The sequence below is a fragment of the Danio rerio genome, chromosome 8 (genome assembly GCF_052040795.2).
Source record: "Danio rerio strain M-AB ecotype USA chromosome 8, GRCz13ab, whole genome shotgun sequence".
In the NCBI taxonomy this organism is placed as follows: Eukaryota; Metazoa; Chordata; class Actinopteri; order Cypriniformes; family Danionidae; genus Danio; species Danio rerio.
The window spans coordinates 37,130,465-37,146,907 of record NC_141028.1 but is presented as its reverse complement, the minus strand read 5'-3'; the positions used below and the strand labels follow the sequence as shown (position 1 = coordinate 37,146,907).

At 34.7% G+C, this 16,443-nt stretch overlaps 1 protein-coding gene and 1 long non-coding RNA gene across 9 annotated transcripts; one reads left to right on the top strand and one right to left on the bottom strand.

Moving 5' to 3' along the window:
* Positions 1 to 543: 543 nt before the first annotated feature.
* Positions 544 to 2,308, bottom strand: LOC141375694 (E3 ubiquitin-protein ligase RBBP6-like). 3 transcript variants are annotated; one of them, XM_087264972.2, is made up of 7 exons: positions 1,877 to 2,308; positions 1,685 to 1,781; positions 1,506 to 1,581; positions 1,278 to 1,366; positions 1,141 to 1,201; positions 899 to 1,038; positions 544 to 803 (listed from the first exon to the last, which is right to left on the bottom strand). In XM_087264972.2, the coding sequence occupies exons 4-7, from the start codon at positions 1,310 to 1,312 to the stop codon at positions 629 to 631; spliced, it is 411 nt and encodes a 136-aa protein (XP_087121098.1). In that variant the 5' UTR covers positions 1,313 to 1,366; positions 1,506 to 1,581; positions 1,685 to 1,781; positions 1,877 to 2,308; the 3' UTR covers positions 544 to 628. The 3 variants fall into 3 exon arrangements, with proteins under 3 accessions (XP_087121098.1, XP_087121096.1, XP_087121097.1); XM_087264970.2 differs by having other exon boundaries at positions 1,975 to 2,308; XM_087264971.2 differs by lacking the exon at positions 1,141 to 1,201 and having other exon boundaries at positions 1,975 to 2,308.
* Positions 2,309 to 2,922: 614 nt separating this feature from the next.
* Positions 2,923 to 16,443, top strand: LOC141375763 (uncharacterized). Of its 6 annotated transcripts, XR_015498188.1 has the most exons (14): positions 2,923 to 3,035; positions 3,310 to 3,473; positions 4,550 to 4,717; positions 5,002 to 5,063; positions 5,346 to 5,424; positions 5,660 to 5,735; positions 6,050 to 6,126; positions 6,448 to 6,531; positions 6,862 to 6,916; positions 9,731 to 9,782; positions 9,992 to 10,069; positions 11,368 to 11,525; positions 15,995 to 16,029; positions 16,125 to 16,443. It is a non-coding gene; the product is annotated as an uncharacterized LOC141375763 (long non-coding RNA). The 6 variants fall into 6 exon arrangements; XR_015498184.1 differs by lacking the exons at positions 15,995 to 16,029; positions 16,125 to 16,443 and having other exon boundaries at positions 11,368 to 12,155; XR_015498185.1 differs by lacking the exons at positions 15,995 to 16,029; positions 16,125 to 16,443 and having other exon boundaries at positions 3,306 to 3,473; positions 11,368 to 12,155.

Genomic DNA, 16,443 nt, shown 5'->3' with positions numbered 1-16,443 from the left:
CTCACTTCTGGACAGAGGGGGTGTAGACTTGCAGCTAGTGCCGATAAGTGGTGCAGACGCTGAGGCTGTTCTGTATGCGAGTGTTGAGGTTTTGAAACATCAGCTGACAACGTGTAGGTAGAGAGTAGCAGGTTCTGGGAGTAGATGAGCTTGTCACCGGTGTAGACTTTGACCGACTTGTGAAGTTACTCACAAGACCTCCGCTTATGGGACATTACCATTCAAATGAAACGTTTCCAGCAGAATATGACGCTTCAAAAAACTCCATCGGCACTGGTAACTATGAAAAACACGACTGAGCACTAATAGTGTACTCAACACTTTACACTGACATTTGAAGGATCACCTGACATTAAAGACTGAAGTAAGAACGCTGAAAAAAACCCATCAGATTTTAGCCCAGAAGAGTTTCTCTTTTCCTAAATTAAAGCAAAACTTCATGATATTGTGTTTATGAATTCATTCGTGTGTGTGTGTGTGTGTGTGTGTGTGTATGTGTGTGTTGCACTGCTGGAGTGAAGGTTAACCAGTCCACACAGTTCATGCGGCTATAATCTTTATTATCTTTTATTAATAAACTATGTACAATATTTACACGTCGGCTCCAGGTCTCTTGGATGAAGGTCTCTCAGCGACGTGGTCTCTTCTGGTCGCCGCGCGTCTCTGGTGAAGATGGGGAGCGGGACCGTTTCCCTCCGGCGTCCCGGACCGAAGATGCCGCACCTGCTGAGGACGAGGAGGGCAAAGGCTCGGTCTGGCAGGAGAAGGACGGCCTCTTTCTCTTCTCAGCAGCATAGGCCTCACTGAACAGATCGAGCGCAAACACACACAAGCAGACATCATGTGAGATTTGGACAAACACTAGAACATGCGGCTATGCCAAGTACAGTTTACTCACGCGTCTATGATGGGAATGACGTATCGGCCGCTGCCGTCTATCATGACTCCCTTTCGGTCTGGGTCGTCCACCTCCAACAGGAAGCTGCGGGGAATCCCTGTGCTCTTCCGGATGCGCTTGTGCGGCGCGGAGCGGCTGCCCTGTGAATTGAGGAGTGACAGTCAAACTCTGAGCAAACAATCTGACTGATGAGGACAAGAGCTCAAGTTCACAGCAACCGTGAGCTTGGAAAACCCAGTTACCACATTAGTGGGGCAGTGCCTAATGTGGTGTCCCGGGATCCCAAGCAGCCTCATGGCCTCACTAGTGAACATCAGAACCATGAGAATCAGCTCAGACATCTCTCACAAAGCAAACCTGTCAGTGTCTGAACGCTCACCTGCTGGAGTAGTAGCACAGGCTGGACTGGTACATCACCGCTTTCAGCTTGTCCTCCTCTGACGCCTTTGCCTCAGCCAGATTCTCAGTCTGTTTCACAGGCATTTGCACATTTGAATCTTTTTCACCCTCAACCCTTCAAACAATCTCAAATCTCCCTAAGAAGCTGAGTGCGTGTGCGTATATTGTGTGCTTTACATTGCTATTGTGCTATTCATTTGTTCAATACCTTCAACAACTGCTCCAGTGAGAGGAGTGAAGGATCAGCTCTAGGTGAAGGTTCACGCCAGCGTCCAGCTTGATGTCTGCAAAACAAAGGAGCTTGTGTGACTAAAACACCAGGGACAGACCAGGAGTCTTCATATAACATCTAACAGAGGACGCGTGTGCTCATTTCACAGCACTTACCCAACAAATCTTCTGTTTGAGGACTTCAGTCCCGCCGCAGGGATCCGTCTGATGATGACCGACGTGTTTTTAGGGATGAGAGCATCATCTGTGTATTCTGACAGCAAAATAAAATCAGAATCAGCACATAATTATGGAGCACGGTATACTTTGAGAGCCATTAGCCTTTTAAAACAGCCAAAACATCCCTACATGTCAGCATCAGCACCACCTTACAGCTTCCAGAAGTGTCTGATGTAACGCATCTAATGTTAGCGTAGAACAGTTGAAGTGTCTTTTCCTCAACTCACCTTCATCAGTCTGGGCGTTGCTGATCTTCAGCTGGCAGAACTTCAGCCTCTTGCTCCTCATGATCTGCCGCTTCAGCTCCCCCGCGCTGATGTTGAGGCCTTCAAACTGGAGCGAGTCGTAGGTGAGTCGACTCTGGAACCTGTAGTGAACACAAGACATACTGAACACAAACACAAAGCACAGCGTAATAAAAAGGGTCAAACCTGAGTGATGGGAACAGCAGGCGATCAATCGACGTATCCAACGATCAATAATATCGATAATCTGGAAAAATTGTCACGGAGGACGCAGAGATCAGATGCCAATCGACACAGCGAGATTCAAACAACAGCCACAGGACGGTTGTCATGGATGCTGATGATGAACACGTGACGCATGCGCTGTACAACTTCCGGCAATATTATCATTATTAATATTAATTTTATTGATAGTAGTAGTAAAATCATTGCAATAAGTATAATAAAATAAACAGCAGAACAGTTGGCCATCTCTGAATAATACACAGCGACGTTTCCCTGCACGAACGATTCAGGCCTTCGCCAAGAAGACTCGGGTGAGTCGATGATTCAGGGATTGATTCAACTGTCCGTTCATCCTATTGGCTTCTTTGGCTGAATGAATCGTTCAATGCTTTACTCAAATAAAGCGGCCTCTTGCTGCCACCTATTGGGGGTTTGCTTTTTTGTTTTCAAAAGTACTTTGACACTTTTTTAAAGGCACCTTTAAGTTCATTTTTGCACAAAAGCTCGTCTCTGTGCGTTCTGACCGATCGCCCGGTCCCCACTATGTTTTGCCTTTAAAAGACTCAGGGGGCGTTGCTGATATGCCTAGTGCAGTTTTTTCACTGATCCCCACCTTGACCATTTACCTGAATTGAGTGTGTAAGTGTGTGTCGGCGCACTGCTCTATAGCGGTCCTGTAGTCGGATGGCGGTACTGCACCCTGACACACACTTGACGCAATTCACACACTCTGCCTACTGCACATGCGCAATCTCATAAGTGAATCCGACTTTAATCAACTTAATTAACATCTATCATCAAATTATTCGAATTTTTGGGTAAGTTAGAATGTTTTTCACCATCATAATGTAATAAAATAGGTTATATGACAAATACTTATGTTGCATATTTTGACAGTTATCAGGTATAGTTAATTAAATGTTTTAACGAATTTCCTGGGTGTTTTAATCGATGTTGTTTCAAATTACGTATTAATATAACACTGATAAGACACAAACTACAGTTCGGTATGTAATTTAACTTGTTTACACGAGTAAAAGTTACTCGCGCTAATGTGCTAACGTGCTAACTGCCCGGTGCTACGTGAGTCAGAGGCCGGGGTGGAGTGCATGAGCCGCGGTCAGACAGTCACCAATCACCGGGCGGCTAAATGGATCGACGGAGGATAAAACCATTAAAAGATGCGGAGAAACACATCACCAGCTCCACTGACAAGACCCATTCACTGGAAACCGAATATATAGAAGGTTACTAAGGTATGTTTTCATAGTTCTTGTATCGTACTTTTTAAATGGTTAATTGCTTTAAACATTTAACGTTAATCCTGAAATAACACTATTATATACTATTTATACGTTAATGTAGTAATATAACGTTAGAGGTTATAATTAAAATGTGGGGCTATCTGGTCCTAGAAATGTACTTAATTTATTGTTCTATGACGTGTAGAAACGTTTTATTTTAGATAAATAATTATAATACATAAATGTTCACTGTGTGTGTTTTATTTATTTATTTGCTGTCAACTGGTAGCCTTTTACAATAAGGTTAAATTAGTTAATGCTGGTTAATGCATTTACTAACATGAACAATAAATAATACTTTATTACAGTATTTGTTCATGTTTGTTAACTTTAGTAAATGAAAATAAAGTTGTTCATTACTAGTTGAACACGCACAATGCATTAATTATTGCAATGCATTATTACTGGTACAAGCATGAATGTAGATTTGAATAATGCATTAGTAATTAGTAAATGTTAAACTGATTAATAAATGCTGTACATGCATTGTTCATTACTAGGTCATGTTAGTAAGTACATTAACTAATAAAACCTAATTGTAAAGTGTGACCTGTAAACAATCGAAGTGGAAAAAAAGTTCTTTAAAACTGTCCTAAGAAAGAAGAACAGGTGTTCAATAGTATTAGAACAACATTGAGGAAAGGTTCTGATCCACTTCAAAAGGTTTACTGTATTTATAATTCACACACAGAGAGGATGCTAATGTGAGGTTTTTGTAGTTTTTGAACCCTACACATTTCATTAAATCTTTTAGGTCAGAGTTTGAGTTGTCCACATTTATTAAAGGAAGTTTTGTGGTTGAGTACAAATGATAGAGCTTGTGGAAGCAAAGCATATATGAGATATAATAAAAATACTGTCTTTATGTTTGACTTTATATGGTAAAACAAGAACAGGTGGTTAAGTGTTTTCCCCATTCAAATGTACATGTATATATTACATTCATTGTGTTTGTATTCATGCCATAGTTTAGCTTTTTATTGCTATGAGAGGGCATAATTAAAATGTTGCTTGCTCTTTTCTCTTAGTTTTGCAGCATTGATGCCGATCATGAGGACGATCTGCACCCTAACTGCACTGTCAATAAGATCGTTGTTCAGAGAAAACCTCATTTGTGCCTTTTTGCAATCAGGGATATTTTCTTTGGAGAGGAAATAACGTTTGACTATGGCGCATGTGATTGGCCTTGGAGAAAGGTTTGACATTTTGATTACTTAATACATTAATCCTTAATACATTCAGCAAAGCTAAGAGTTTTTTAATGTTAATATAGATTAAGGGTAAATCTGTTCAAAAATAAAGAGTTTGCATCATCCATAAGAGATAATGAAATCAATCTCTTAATATCTTCTTCTTGTCTTAATGGGTAAAAAAGTTTAATTAATTGGGTAATGCTTTACTTTAAAGGGGGGTTCATAAGACTGTCATGAAAGCTTTATAGTCATGACATGACTTATATAACAAAGCTGTTTTTAAATAGCTTTCATTGAAGGATGCCCATATGACTGCAGAAGAAAACTGCTCCGACAACTCTCTGATGAGGTATGTTTATTAGTATTATTATTATTATTAGTAGTAGTAGTAGTAGTAGTAGTAGTAGATGTTGTTGCTGTAGTAGTGCATTTAATTGTAATTATTTAACTTAGTGTGTGTCCTAATTTATGAACATATGCAATAGTGTAACATTGTGGGGACCAGAGGCATGTTAGAGAAGCTGTGAAACACACTTAGTCCTCAATACACACACAGTACGGTCTGACATAGTGGGGACCAGGAGCCCTGAGTACTACTGTCTAATTATTATTTTGTGTTTTTTATATTCAGCTTTCATTGAAGTATGATCATATGACGAGAAGAAGAGAACTGCTCTGCTCCAGTAGGAGACCCACAACCCTCTGATGAGGTGTGTTTAAATTTAATAATAATAATTATTATTATTAGTAGTAGTAGTAGAAGTAGAAGTGTGTGTCCTAATTGGTGAACGTATGCACTAGTGTAACATTGTGGGGACCAGAGGCATGTTAGAGAAACTGTGAAACACACTTAGTCCTGAATACACACTCAGTACGGTCTGACATAGTGGGGACCGGAACCCTTGAGTACTACTGTCTAACTAATATAAATTTTTTTATTTTCAGCTTATATTGAAGGATGACCATATGACAGAGGAAGAGAACTGCTCTGCTCCAGTACGTGACCCACAACTCTGATAAGGTGTGTTTAATGTTGTTGTTATTTTTATTAGTAGTAGTAGTAGTAGTAGTAGTAGTTGTAGTAGTTGTTGTTGTAGTAGTAGTGCATTTAATTGTAATTATTTTCTTAATCAAAATCTAGAAATGAAATAGAGTGTGTGTCCTAATTGGTGAACCCATGCACTAGTGTAACATTGTGGGGACCAGAGGCATGTTAGAGAAGCTGTGAAACACACTTAGTCCTGAATACACACAGTAAGGTCTGACATAGTGGGGACCGGGACCCTTGAGTACTGCTGTCTAACTAATATTTTTTTTTTAATTTTTTTTATTCAGCTTTGCTGAAGTATGACCGTATGACAGAAGGAGAGAACTGCTCTGCTCCAGTACGTGACCCACAACTCTCTGATGAGGTGTGTTTAATGTTGTTGTTATTATTTTTATTAGTAGTAGTAGTTGTAGTAGTTGTTGATGTAGTAGTAGTAGTGCATTTAATTGTAATTATTTAACTTAATCAAAATATAGAAATGAAACAGAGTGTGTGTCCTAATGTATGAATGTATGCACTAGTGTAACATTGTGGGGACCAGAGGCATGTACCAGAGGCATGTTAGAGAAACTGTGAAACACACTTAGTCCTGAATACACACAGTAAGGTCTGACGTAGTGGGGACCGGGACCCTTGAGTACTACTGTCTAACTAATATATATATATATTTTTTTTTATTATTCAGCTTTTATTGAAGGATGGAAGGATGACCATATGACAGAGGAAGAGAACTGCTCTGCTCCAGTAGGAGACCCACAACTCTGATGAGGTGTGTGTATAATAATAATAATAACAATTATTATTATTATTATATTATTATTATTATTATTAATATTATTAGTTGTAGTAGTAATAGTAGTTGTTGTTGTAGTAGTGGTGTATTTAATTGTAATTATTTAACTTAATCAAAATATAGAAATGAAACAGAGTGTGTGTCCTAATTGGTGAACATATGCACTGACATTGTGGGGACCAGAGGCATGTTAGAGAAGCTGTGAAACACACTTAGTCCTCAATACACACACAGTAAGGTCTGACATAGTGGGGACCACGACCCTTGAGTACTGCTGTCTAACTAATATATATTTTTTATATTCAGCTTTTATTGAAGGATGACCATATGACAGAGGAAGAGAACTGCTCTGCTCCAGCACGTAACTCACAACTCTGTTATTGCATATCAGATTTAACGAACCGTTTACTACGGATTTCATGTAATTTTGATAACTGCATTAATCAGATGTCATCAAGCTGCTGTGCCGTCAGCCAATCGTTGTATTGCTGATAATGATTTTGAGGATCGATAGATCTGTCACAACACACAGTCACAACACCTCTCAGATCAGTTTAATCTGATTCGCAAACTTTTTTGAAGAACCAAATTAGCCTAAGATGAGTTATCAAGATTAAAAGATCCAGGATCTGTAATATATTCTTAGATTATTTAAGCGAGGTCCGAAGAACAGACCCCTGGACCCTTGAGTACTACTGTCTAAATTATATTTTTCAAAATAAAAATTATAAATTATATATAAAAATATGTAAATATTTTTTATAAAATATTTATAAAATTATATATAAAATATATATTTTTAATTATATACAGTTGAAGTCAGAATTATTAGCCCCCTTGTTTATTTCTTGTACTAAATTTCTGTTTAATGGAAAGCAGATTTTTTAAACACATTTCTAATCATAACAGTGTTAATAACTCATCTCTAATAACTGATTTATTTTCTCTTTGCCATGATGACAGTAAAAATTATTTGACTAGATATTTTTCAAGACACTTCTATACAGCTTAAAGTGACATTTAAAGGCTTCACTAAGTTAATTAGGGTAACTAGGCAAGTTATTGGAGGGATAATAATATTGACCTTAAAATGGTTCATAAAAAATTAAAACTGCTTTTATTCTAGCTGAAATAAAACAAATAAGACTTTCTCCAGAAGAAAAAAATATTATCAGAAATACTATGAAAAAATTCCCTGCTCTGTTACACATCATTTGGGAAATATTTGTAAAAAAGTTTTAAAAAGGTGGGCTGACTTCAACTGTATATACTTTCATATATATATATCATTTCATATAACCATCATTATACAATAACTTGACTAATTACCCTAACCTGTCTAGTTAACCTAATTACCCTAGTGAAGCCTTTAAATTTCACTTTAAGCTGTATAGAAGTGTCTTAAAGAATATCTAGTCTAATATTATTTACTGTCGTCATGGCAAAGAGAAAATAAGTCCATTATTAGAAATGATTATTAGAAATAGTTATTAAAACTATTATGTTTAGAAATGTGTTGAAAAAAATCTTCTCTCCGTTAAACAGAAATTGGGGAAATAATAAACAAGCTGTCTAATAATTCAGGGGGGCTAATAATTCTGACTTCAACTGTATATAAAGAGTTTCATTGCAGAACGAGATATATCCATTTAAAAAAAATGTTGGTAATTTTGACATTATTTTTCAGGACATCAACAGTCAAGTTCATTCACAATTTTTGTACATTAAACTATAACTTGAGCTCAGTGAAGGCCAGGAACACAATATTTTCAAATCCAGGATATTTTTTATTTAATTTTATGTCTATAATTAAGTAAAAAAAGACATGCCAAAATGCTACATATTAATCCAACCCACATTGTCAAACATGGAATAATATATGCAAAGATTGATTAATAATAATAAGATTCTAAGTTAGATTTGGCCAGAATGTACACAACATAACATAACATAACTTTTTTTTTTTTTTTTTGCAAAACGCTACATCCACCTTAGGCTATATTATACTACATTAATACCATTACCAAAAGCTAGTGAATCAATGTTTTGTTTGATAAGTAAGATTAAGTTAGTTAGATAAATGACCTTTAGCTTGGTACAGAAAGAGTGGGGGGCGGCTCCTTCCACACCGCTGCAGAAAACCAAACCTGTATGATTAGAGCGGGCGGAGCTGAGTCCGTGACACAAACTTGCCTCGCTATGTCATATTTAATGAATTATTTCACTGTAATAATAATAATAGCTTATTTATTTGGTTGTGAAAAAGCTAAACCGTTTTCTCCATAACAACATGTGCCCTTTAAGTTCCTTTGTAATAAATCAACAACAACAAGAATTAATTTTAAATAATAGGTGCAACCACATAAATAAATCTTCAGATAGGCTACTCAGCTACATTTAAGAAATTATTTAAAAAATAAACTTATAAAGAACACTTGCAGACAGGTATCTTGTGATGGGGAGTAGGAAAAAAGGCGCTCCTAGGCCTTCTCTTGACATCAGCGGAGACTCGTTCCCTGCTGCATTTGTGTATTGTTGACGCAGAAGTATCTTATTCTGGTCCACTTTTGTGGCCTTTTTATAATTTTTTGTGAAGTTGAAGACTTCATCTTCTATCGCTAAATCAATGAGCAAACTCTGAGCACTTCACCGGTGATGACTCTCTTCCCAGGGGATGCTGAGCTCGCGCCGCATCCTGAACGCTCTCTAACTGTTATATCGCACTTTGTAAAGAAACTGGTCTGACGGATATTGCGTTTTGTGAAAAAAAATACGTTTTGTACTTGGCCTAAAATGTGCATTCTTAAATGTTATTAATGGCAGCAATTGACACATAGATTAAGGTACATCTGAACAGTGATTTCCAATAATAAAATCCAAATGTCAAAAAATGCCGTTTATCGCATTTTGCAACCGAACTCTTCATATGTATGTGTGTGTTATGACTGTATGACTGCAGAAGAGAACTGCTCTGTTCCCACAACTCAGTTTTTCTGGGACTTGAAAACAGACGCTCAGCAGATTTTAAAGGGGGGAATCTTGATCAAATCGTGGGTTTACACACAAACATGTAATACAGTGCCAGATTTTCTGGATGTTATATACACATTTGTATTTGCAAACATATACCATATTGTTTTAAATGATGTATTTTTGTGTGGGTTTTTACATTCAGAGAAAGTTACAGTGGATCGTGATTTTGGAGGAGGTGAAGTCCAATCTAAAAGGTAAAAATATTATTTATTTTTCTAATCAGATTTTTTCTTTTTTCAGAATGTTTATTTTTATCATGATATGTATGTGCTATGTTTGAAAACTATTTTTAAGCTACCATCACACGCTTTTACCCATTAAAAAGAACAACACAAAATCAAATAAATATTTTGGTAAGCTTTATGCAGAGAAGTCAACTCTCAGACTTGATTTTTACTTTCAGAGTCCCCTCAAGTATCATCACCATGGTACAGTGTCTGTGAAGATAGTGATGCAGACCCAGCATTCACAAAAAAGAGAGGTGTGATCATTAAAGTTAATTTGTGACTGACTTGTGTTATTGTACAAGTCCAAATGCACAAGCTCATTTACATAACATGTAGGGTAAAACAGGACAGAAGCACATTACTTCCATGATGATTTCAGTACAGTTGCACTTGATGTCTCATTTCATGTTAGTTAAACAATATTGCTAAATACTTTGGAAAAATATACTAATTGCATATCTGGTTACACTTTATTTTGATAATTTACTTTACTACTACTACTAACTACAAGTAACTGCAACTACTTGTCAACTAACAGTATTAGACTGTCTGTTAGAATCAACACTGCTAATGCTCTACTAAATTTATATAAGAATTAGTCATATTGTACTAATTTTGAGCGTAACCTAACAGTCTGCTGTACTATTTACTGAGACCAATGAGAGTTGGTTTTATTGAGGTAACCTTAACTGTCAGCTAATACTCTACACTCTAAAATTAATAAAAATAAGTAATAATAATTAAATTAGCAGTTTTTCATAATTTGTTTTTATGAAATCTGTTTGTTTCTGCTTTTGAATTGCATTATGGGATCTTGATCTTTCTTCCAACAACTTTTAATCTTAAAAAGTAAAAAAAAGTGACTTTTTGTTTGGGTTGTTGTTGTATATTATGCTACAGAAACCTTGTAATAAACTGCCGGTACATTTTCTGTTATTCTAAAGACTTATTTATCTCTATATATTATTTCTTATACATTATATTATTTCAAACTACTAAAATGTCAGTAAAAGTCACTTTGTTAAACTGTAGAGTTGAATTTTCAACATCAAAAGTGCACAGAGCAGAGATCAACATCCCATAATGCAATTCACCACCACAAAAAAACAAACAAAAAAAAAAACACTTGTAAATCACAAAATACAGGAACTGGTAATGAACAGATATCTGTTACAGTGTAGTGTTTTGAGCTAAACTTGAGCTAACAGTCTGCTAATACTCTACTGATAATCAGATGAGCGTTAGTCTTATTGAAATACTCTAATACATAATACTTTACGGTGAGATAATTAACGTAGTTGCAGAGTTACGCATAGTTAGAAGAATGTCTAAACTGGACTATGGAATAAAGTGTAACCCCATTAACCAGATTTGGAGTTATTAGGAAGTATTTTTTAATCCATCTCCATCTTAAGTATTTTTAATAATAGGCAAGACATATTTTTCTAGCATTTTCTATCACAATATTAAACTAACATAACAGCACATGTTGTAAAAATGACTGAACATTTATGCAACTAAAACCACTTTTTTATATTTTAACCACCCATAGGTCCCATAAAGAGAAGATCCTGGAGCAAACAGGAAGTACATGCTGTGGTGAAAGCTGAACCATTGGCTCTAAAAACCAGAGATTGGTCAGCTTTGGATTTTTATATTAAAAACTGAATCTCGGCTCTTTAGATAAAAAATCTGAATAACACTTTTATAGTAAGTATACACTATACATCATTAGTTTAGCACTAACTCTACATTAATAGACTTTAGGAAGCAGTTTATAAATACAGCTTCAAACGCTGTATTCTTGACTTGACTTAATTGTATTTTCATGCTTTGTTACTGATTCATTTTTCATTACTATATTATGTATTGCATTATTTACAAACTATTTGTATATAAGAGTAGTTGGTGGTTTTTAAGATAATTCAGAATGAGTTATTAAATGATTAATAAACTATTCAAATGAGCATTTATACATGTTATATTCAGGCATATAGTAATTGTAACCATGTGTGTTAGTAAATGCTATAATAACACAACTTCATGCAGTTTTGTGACCTAAGGACTGTTTATAGTTGATAAATCCCTTATAAATGTCAATTTAAGGCTCAGTATCTAATGAACAATAAATCTTTGCAATCTTATTTAAAAAATTCTGTAAAGTTTAAACATTGCAAAATAAAAATACAACATCATTTCAAAACAACAATTAACAATATGACAAGATTCATTTCAGTGTTTCTGTGATGTTTGCACTGTACAGTAATTTTATATTTTGATAAGATTGCAAAGATTTATTTTTCATTAGATAGTTTCATTTGTGTATCTTGAAATTAATGGAAAAAAAAAATATATATATATCTTCTTTGGCCTTAGTCCCGTATGATTGCGGGGTCGGCTCTTTTTGGAACAAGGCCTTCAGTTTTAGACTTGTCCATATGATAACGACTTTTTTACACCTTCCGGCCAGCCTGTCATATGGGCCTGTCACACTCATACACTAGGGACAATTTAGCCTTCCCAATTCACCTGTAGCATGTCTTTGGACTGTGCCTTTGCACCCGGAGGAAACCCACACGAATGCAGGGAGAACATGCAAACTTCTCACAGAAATGCCAACTGAGCCGAGGTTCAAACCAGTGACCCAGCGACCTTCTTGCTGTGAGGCGACAGCACTACCTACCGCGCCACTGCTTCACCATATATATATATATATGTATATATATATATAAAGCTATAAATCACTCCCCCTTTTAATTTATTTCTTTTTTTCTGTGTAGAATATAGCTGAGATTTTAATTTTCATTTATAAGGGATTTATAAAGCATCAATAGTCCTCACTTTAGATTAGCTCACAAAACTGCATGAAGTTGAGTTAATAAAGCATTTATTATTAGACAGAGTAACCATTACTATATGCCTGATTAATAAGATATATAAATGTTGGGTAACACTATAATAACTGCACACAATGAATTATTTATGAAACATTAGCAAATAGTTAGTTGAACGTTTGTTAAGCATTAACGCTACATTAATAGACATTAGTAAGCAGTTTATAAATTATATTTATAAATATAAATTACAAATATTATTGACTTATAAGCACAATTATAATGTGCTTAATGATTGTTTTCATACTTGGTAAATAATGCAATACTTAATTTAGTAATGAAAAATACATCATTAACAAACCAGATATTTAAAAGTAGTAGGTGTTTTTTTTTAGATAATTCAGAATGTGCAAGTAAATGATTAATAAACTATTCAAAATAACATTGATAATTCTTATTATTCAGGCATATAATAAGTTGTTTAGTATGTTAATAAATGCTTTATGAACTCAACTTCATGCAGTTTTGTGATCTAATCTAAAGCGAGGGCTATTCATGCTTTATAAATCCATTATAAATGACAATATAAGGCTCAGTTACATTATATACAGGGAAAAAATGACTATTAATTTCTACTTATTACAAGATGCTCAAATGAAACTGTATCAAATGAAAAGTAAATCATTGCAATCTTGTCTAAATATAAAATTGCTTTACACGTAATGTATTGTTAAATTATTATATTGTTGTTTTATCAAATGATGTTGTATTTCGACACTCCTGTTATTCAGCAATGTTTAAAATTTACAGTAATTGTATTTGTTTAGGTATGATTGCAAATACTTATTGTTTATTTGATACACAGTAGGTAGTGCTGTCACAGCAAGAAGGTCGCTGGTTCGAGCCCTGGCTGGGTCAGTTGGCATTTCTGTGTAAAGTTTGCATGTTCTCCCTGTGTTGGTGTGGGTTTCCTCCAGGTGCTCCTACATGCGGTACAGGTGAATTGGGTAGCCTAAAATGGTCCGTAGTAAATGAGTGTGTATGTGTATGGATGTGTCCCAGGGATGGGTTGCAGCTGGAAGGGCATCCGCTGCATAAAAACGTGCTGGATAAGTTGGTGGTTCAATCCGCTGTTGCGACCCCGAATTAATAAAGAGAGAAAACCAAAATGAAAATAAATGAATAAATGAATGATTCTGAGCCTTTAATTGTCATTTATAAGGGATTTATAAAGCATCAATATTCCTCACTTTAGATTAGATCTCAAAACTACATGAAGTTGAGTTAATAAAGCATTATTTAACATGCAGAAAAACGTATTATATACAGGGCTCCAAACCGGTTCAAGGAACGGAAACGAAAAACAGAATCAAATGACGTTTTTCAGGAACAGAAACGAAAACCGAAAAAAAAAGATCAACTTTAATCGTTCTGAACAGAAATGTTTACAGTTAAACGGTTAATAATGTCATTTTATCGTTCTCTTTATTATATTATTTTTGGGAGACAAAAAGCATTAATTTAAAGCATGTGAACAAATGCGACGGTGACGCTCGTTTTTATATAAACTATAAATGTCTGGCCGTGATGCGTATTTAGGCCTATGCCAGTCTATAAAAGATAATGTAGCTTAAAACACTTTAAAATTTTAGAGAACGTAATACAGTTTGCACAACCAATGTTTGGTCTTAATAACCTGCCCATAATTAAACGTCATGTAGCCTACTTTTTGATTACTTGACCAGCGGATTAATGGCAGCACCAGCGGATAAACGAGATCTGAGCATAATAGGTATGACCAATATGTGCATAACCAATATGCAAAGTCAAGAGAGTGCACGACTCCATAGGGTAACGTAGCCTAAACTGCGCACACTTGATTATGTAATGTGTGAAATCGTGGACGCATCTCAAAGAGCAAAGCATAACTTATTAAATGCCCATGCTTAATCGGTCATCGATAAGGTCTATCGGTTTTAAAGGGTTACCGACAATAAATCAATCGAGTAATCGTTAGCATCCCTAGTTTAATCAATGAATGTGTTAAATTTTATATTTATATTAAAGATGAATAAGGCAAGAATATGATAATGATACTTTTTAGATTTTTACACCTACAAAAATATCTTGTGGTGGTGCACTTGTTTAATAAAAATCTTTGTAAATAGGTTATCTGTAAAAAACGCAATCAGAGCCAATGACATGTAGAAGTAGTGTTGCCTAAACGGCTATTAAATTTCTAATAAAATTAAAACCAAAGTATAAATCATTGCATTTTTCGTTTGATAAAAATATACAGAAACGAAATAAAATCATAAGGATGCTAGTTTGTAATTTATGTTAATAATAAATAAATGACATGCTTAGACTATAAGCTTAACGGCTATACGCTGCCAATAGGCCACTAATAAATATTATTTTACTTTGTACTGGATTATAATGTATATTTTACTATAAAAACTAAATATAGCATGTCTTACTGTCATTTAAAACAAGTAATTCAAAATACACATCAGAACTGTAGACCTGCAGTGTGTAAACTGTATACAGGGGGTGTTGGTCAATCAATAGCCTACAGCACATAATTGAACTAATTATGATGCTAACTGTTATTTAGCTCTTAATATAGGCCTACGATATATTTTCTGGTGTTTAATTTTGCATGAGCAAATAGCAGTATAGCCTAAAGTAAATTTTTTAAAAAGATTTTACTAATATTAATAATAATGGATATAATAAATTTAAATAATAATTGCACTGTGCAGTGTACTAAATATTTGTATTAGGCTACATGACTGAAAAACTATTTCATAACAATTTTCATAATTTTTACTGCTATTTCATATTATACAACATCTAAATGTAGGGCCGGGCCTGCGCTCGATACCAAGGAGTGGGGCTGTGTGTAGAGTGAACCGATTGGATTTTCTTTTTTTTTTTCTTTTTTTTTTAGCCCTGATTATATGCCTGAATAGTAAATGTATAAATGTTCATTTATATAGTATTTTAATCATTTATTTACTCATTCTTAATGATCTTAAAAAACACCAATTATTCTTAGACAGTTTGTAAATAATGCAATACTTCATTTAGTTATGAAAAATGAATTATAAACAAAGTATGAAAACACAAAAATTGAGCACATTACACATGCTTATAAGTCAACAATAGAGCATCTAGCTGTGTTTATAAACTGCTTACTATTAATGTAGAGTTAATGCTTAACAAATGATGTCTATTTGGAGTTTTGGTGGCTTGGTTATATGATGAAGGTTTTGCATTTGTGGGGTTCAGTTCTTTATTAATATATTTTAAAATATTTTTAATGTTTTTTTTTTCAAATAGTTAAAATACGACAGAAACAGAAATAGAACATACTGGTGGGTTTTAAGAGTTTACCCAAAAATGTACATTATATTATTAATTACTTGCCCTCATCTCACTCTAATCCCCTGAGACCTTCATTCTTCTTCAGACTCAAAGGAAGATAACTTAGATGAAGTGCAAGAACTCCTCATCCTCCATAGACAGCAAGGGATTGAAACAATTTGAAGGAGAGGAATTAATAAAAGAATCTTCATTTTGAGGTGAACTAACCGTTTAATATTATTTGCTATTGCACTTAACTAAATGTGCACGCAGACATGGAAGAGTTATGTGGAAGCTTGTTATACCCAATGAGAACTGCTTTTAGACAAGCAAGAGAGTTTCATGGATTTTGTGTTTACTGCTTTTTTTGTGTTTAAAGGTTTTGTGGAAATTATTTATAATAAATATAACATTTATTAAATCTA

Coding starts and splice junctions, on each gene's coding strand:
- LOC141375694 (XM_087264970.2), bottom strand. CDS start 2,134: ATGTCTTGTGTTCACTACAGGTTCCAGAGTCGACTCACCTACGACTCG. Junction 1,582..1,684: donor TCAAACAGAAGATTTGTTGG/GTAAGTGCTGTG, acceptor TTTGTTTTGCAG/ACATCAAGCTGGACGCTGGC. Junction 1,367..1,505: donor CACTGGAGCAGTTGTTGAAG/GTATTGAACAAA, acceptor CCTGTGAAACAG/ACTGAGAATCTGGCTGAGGC.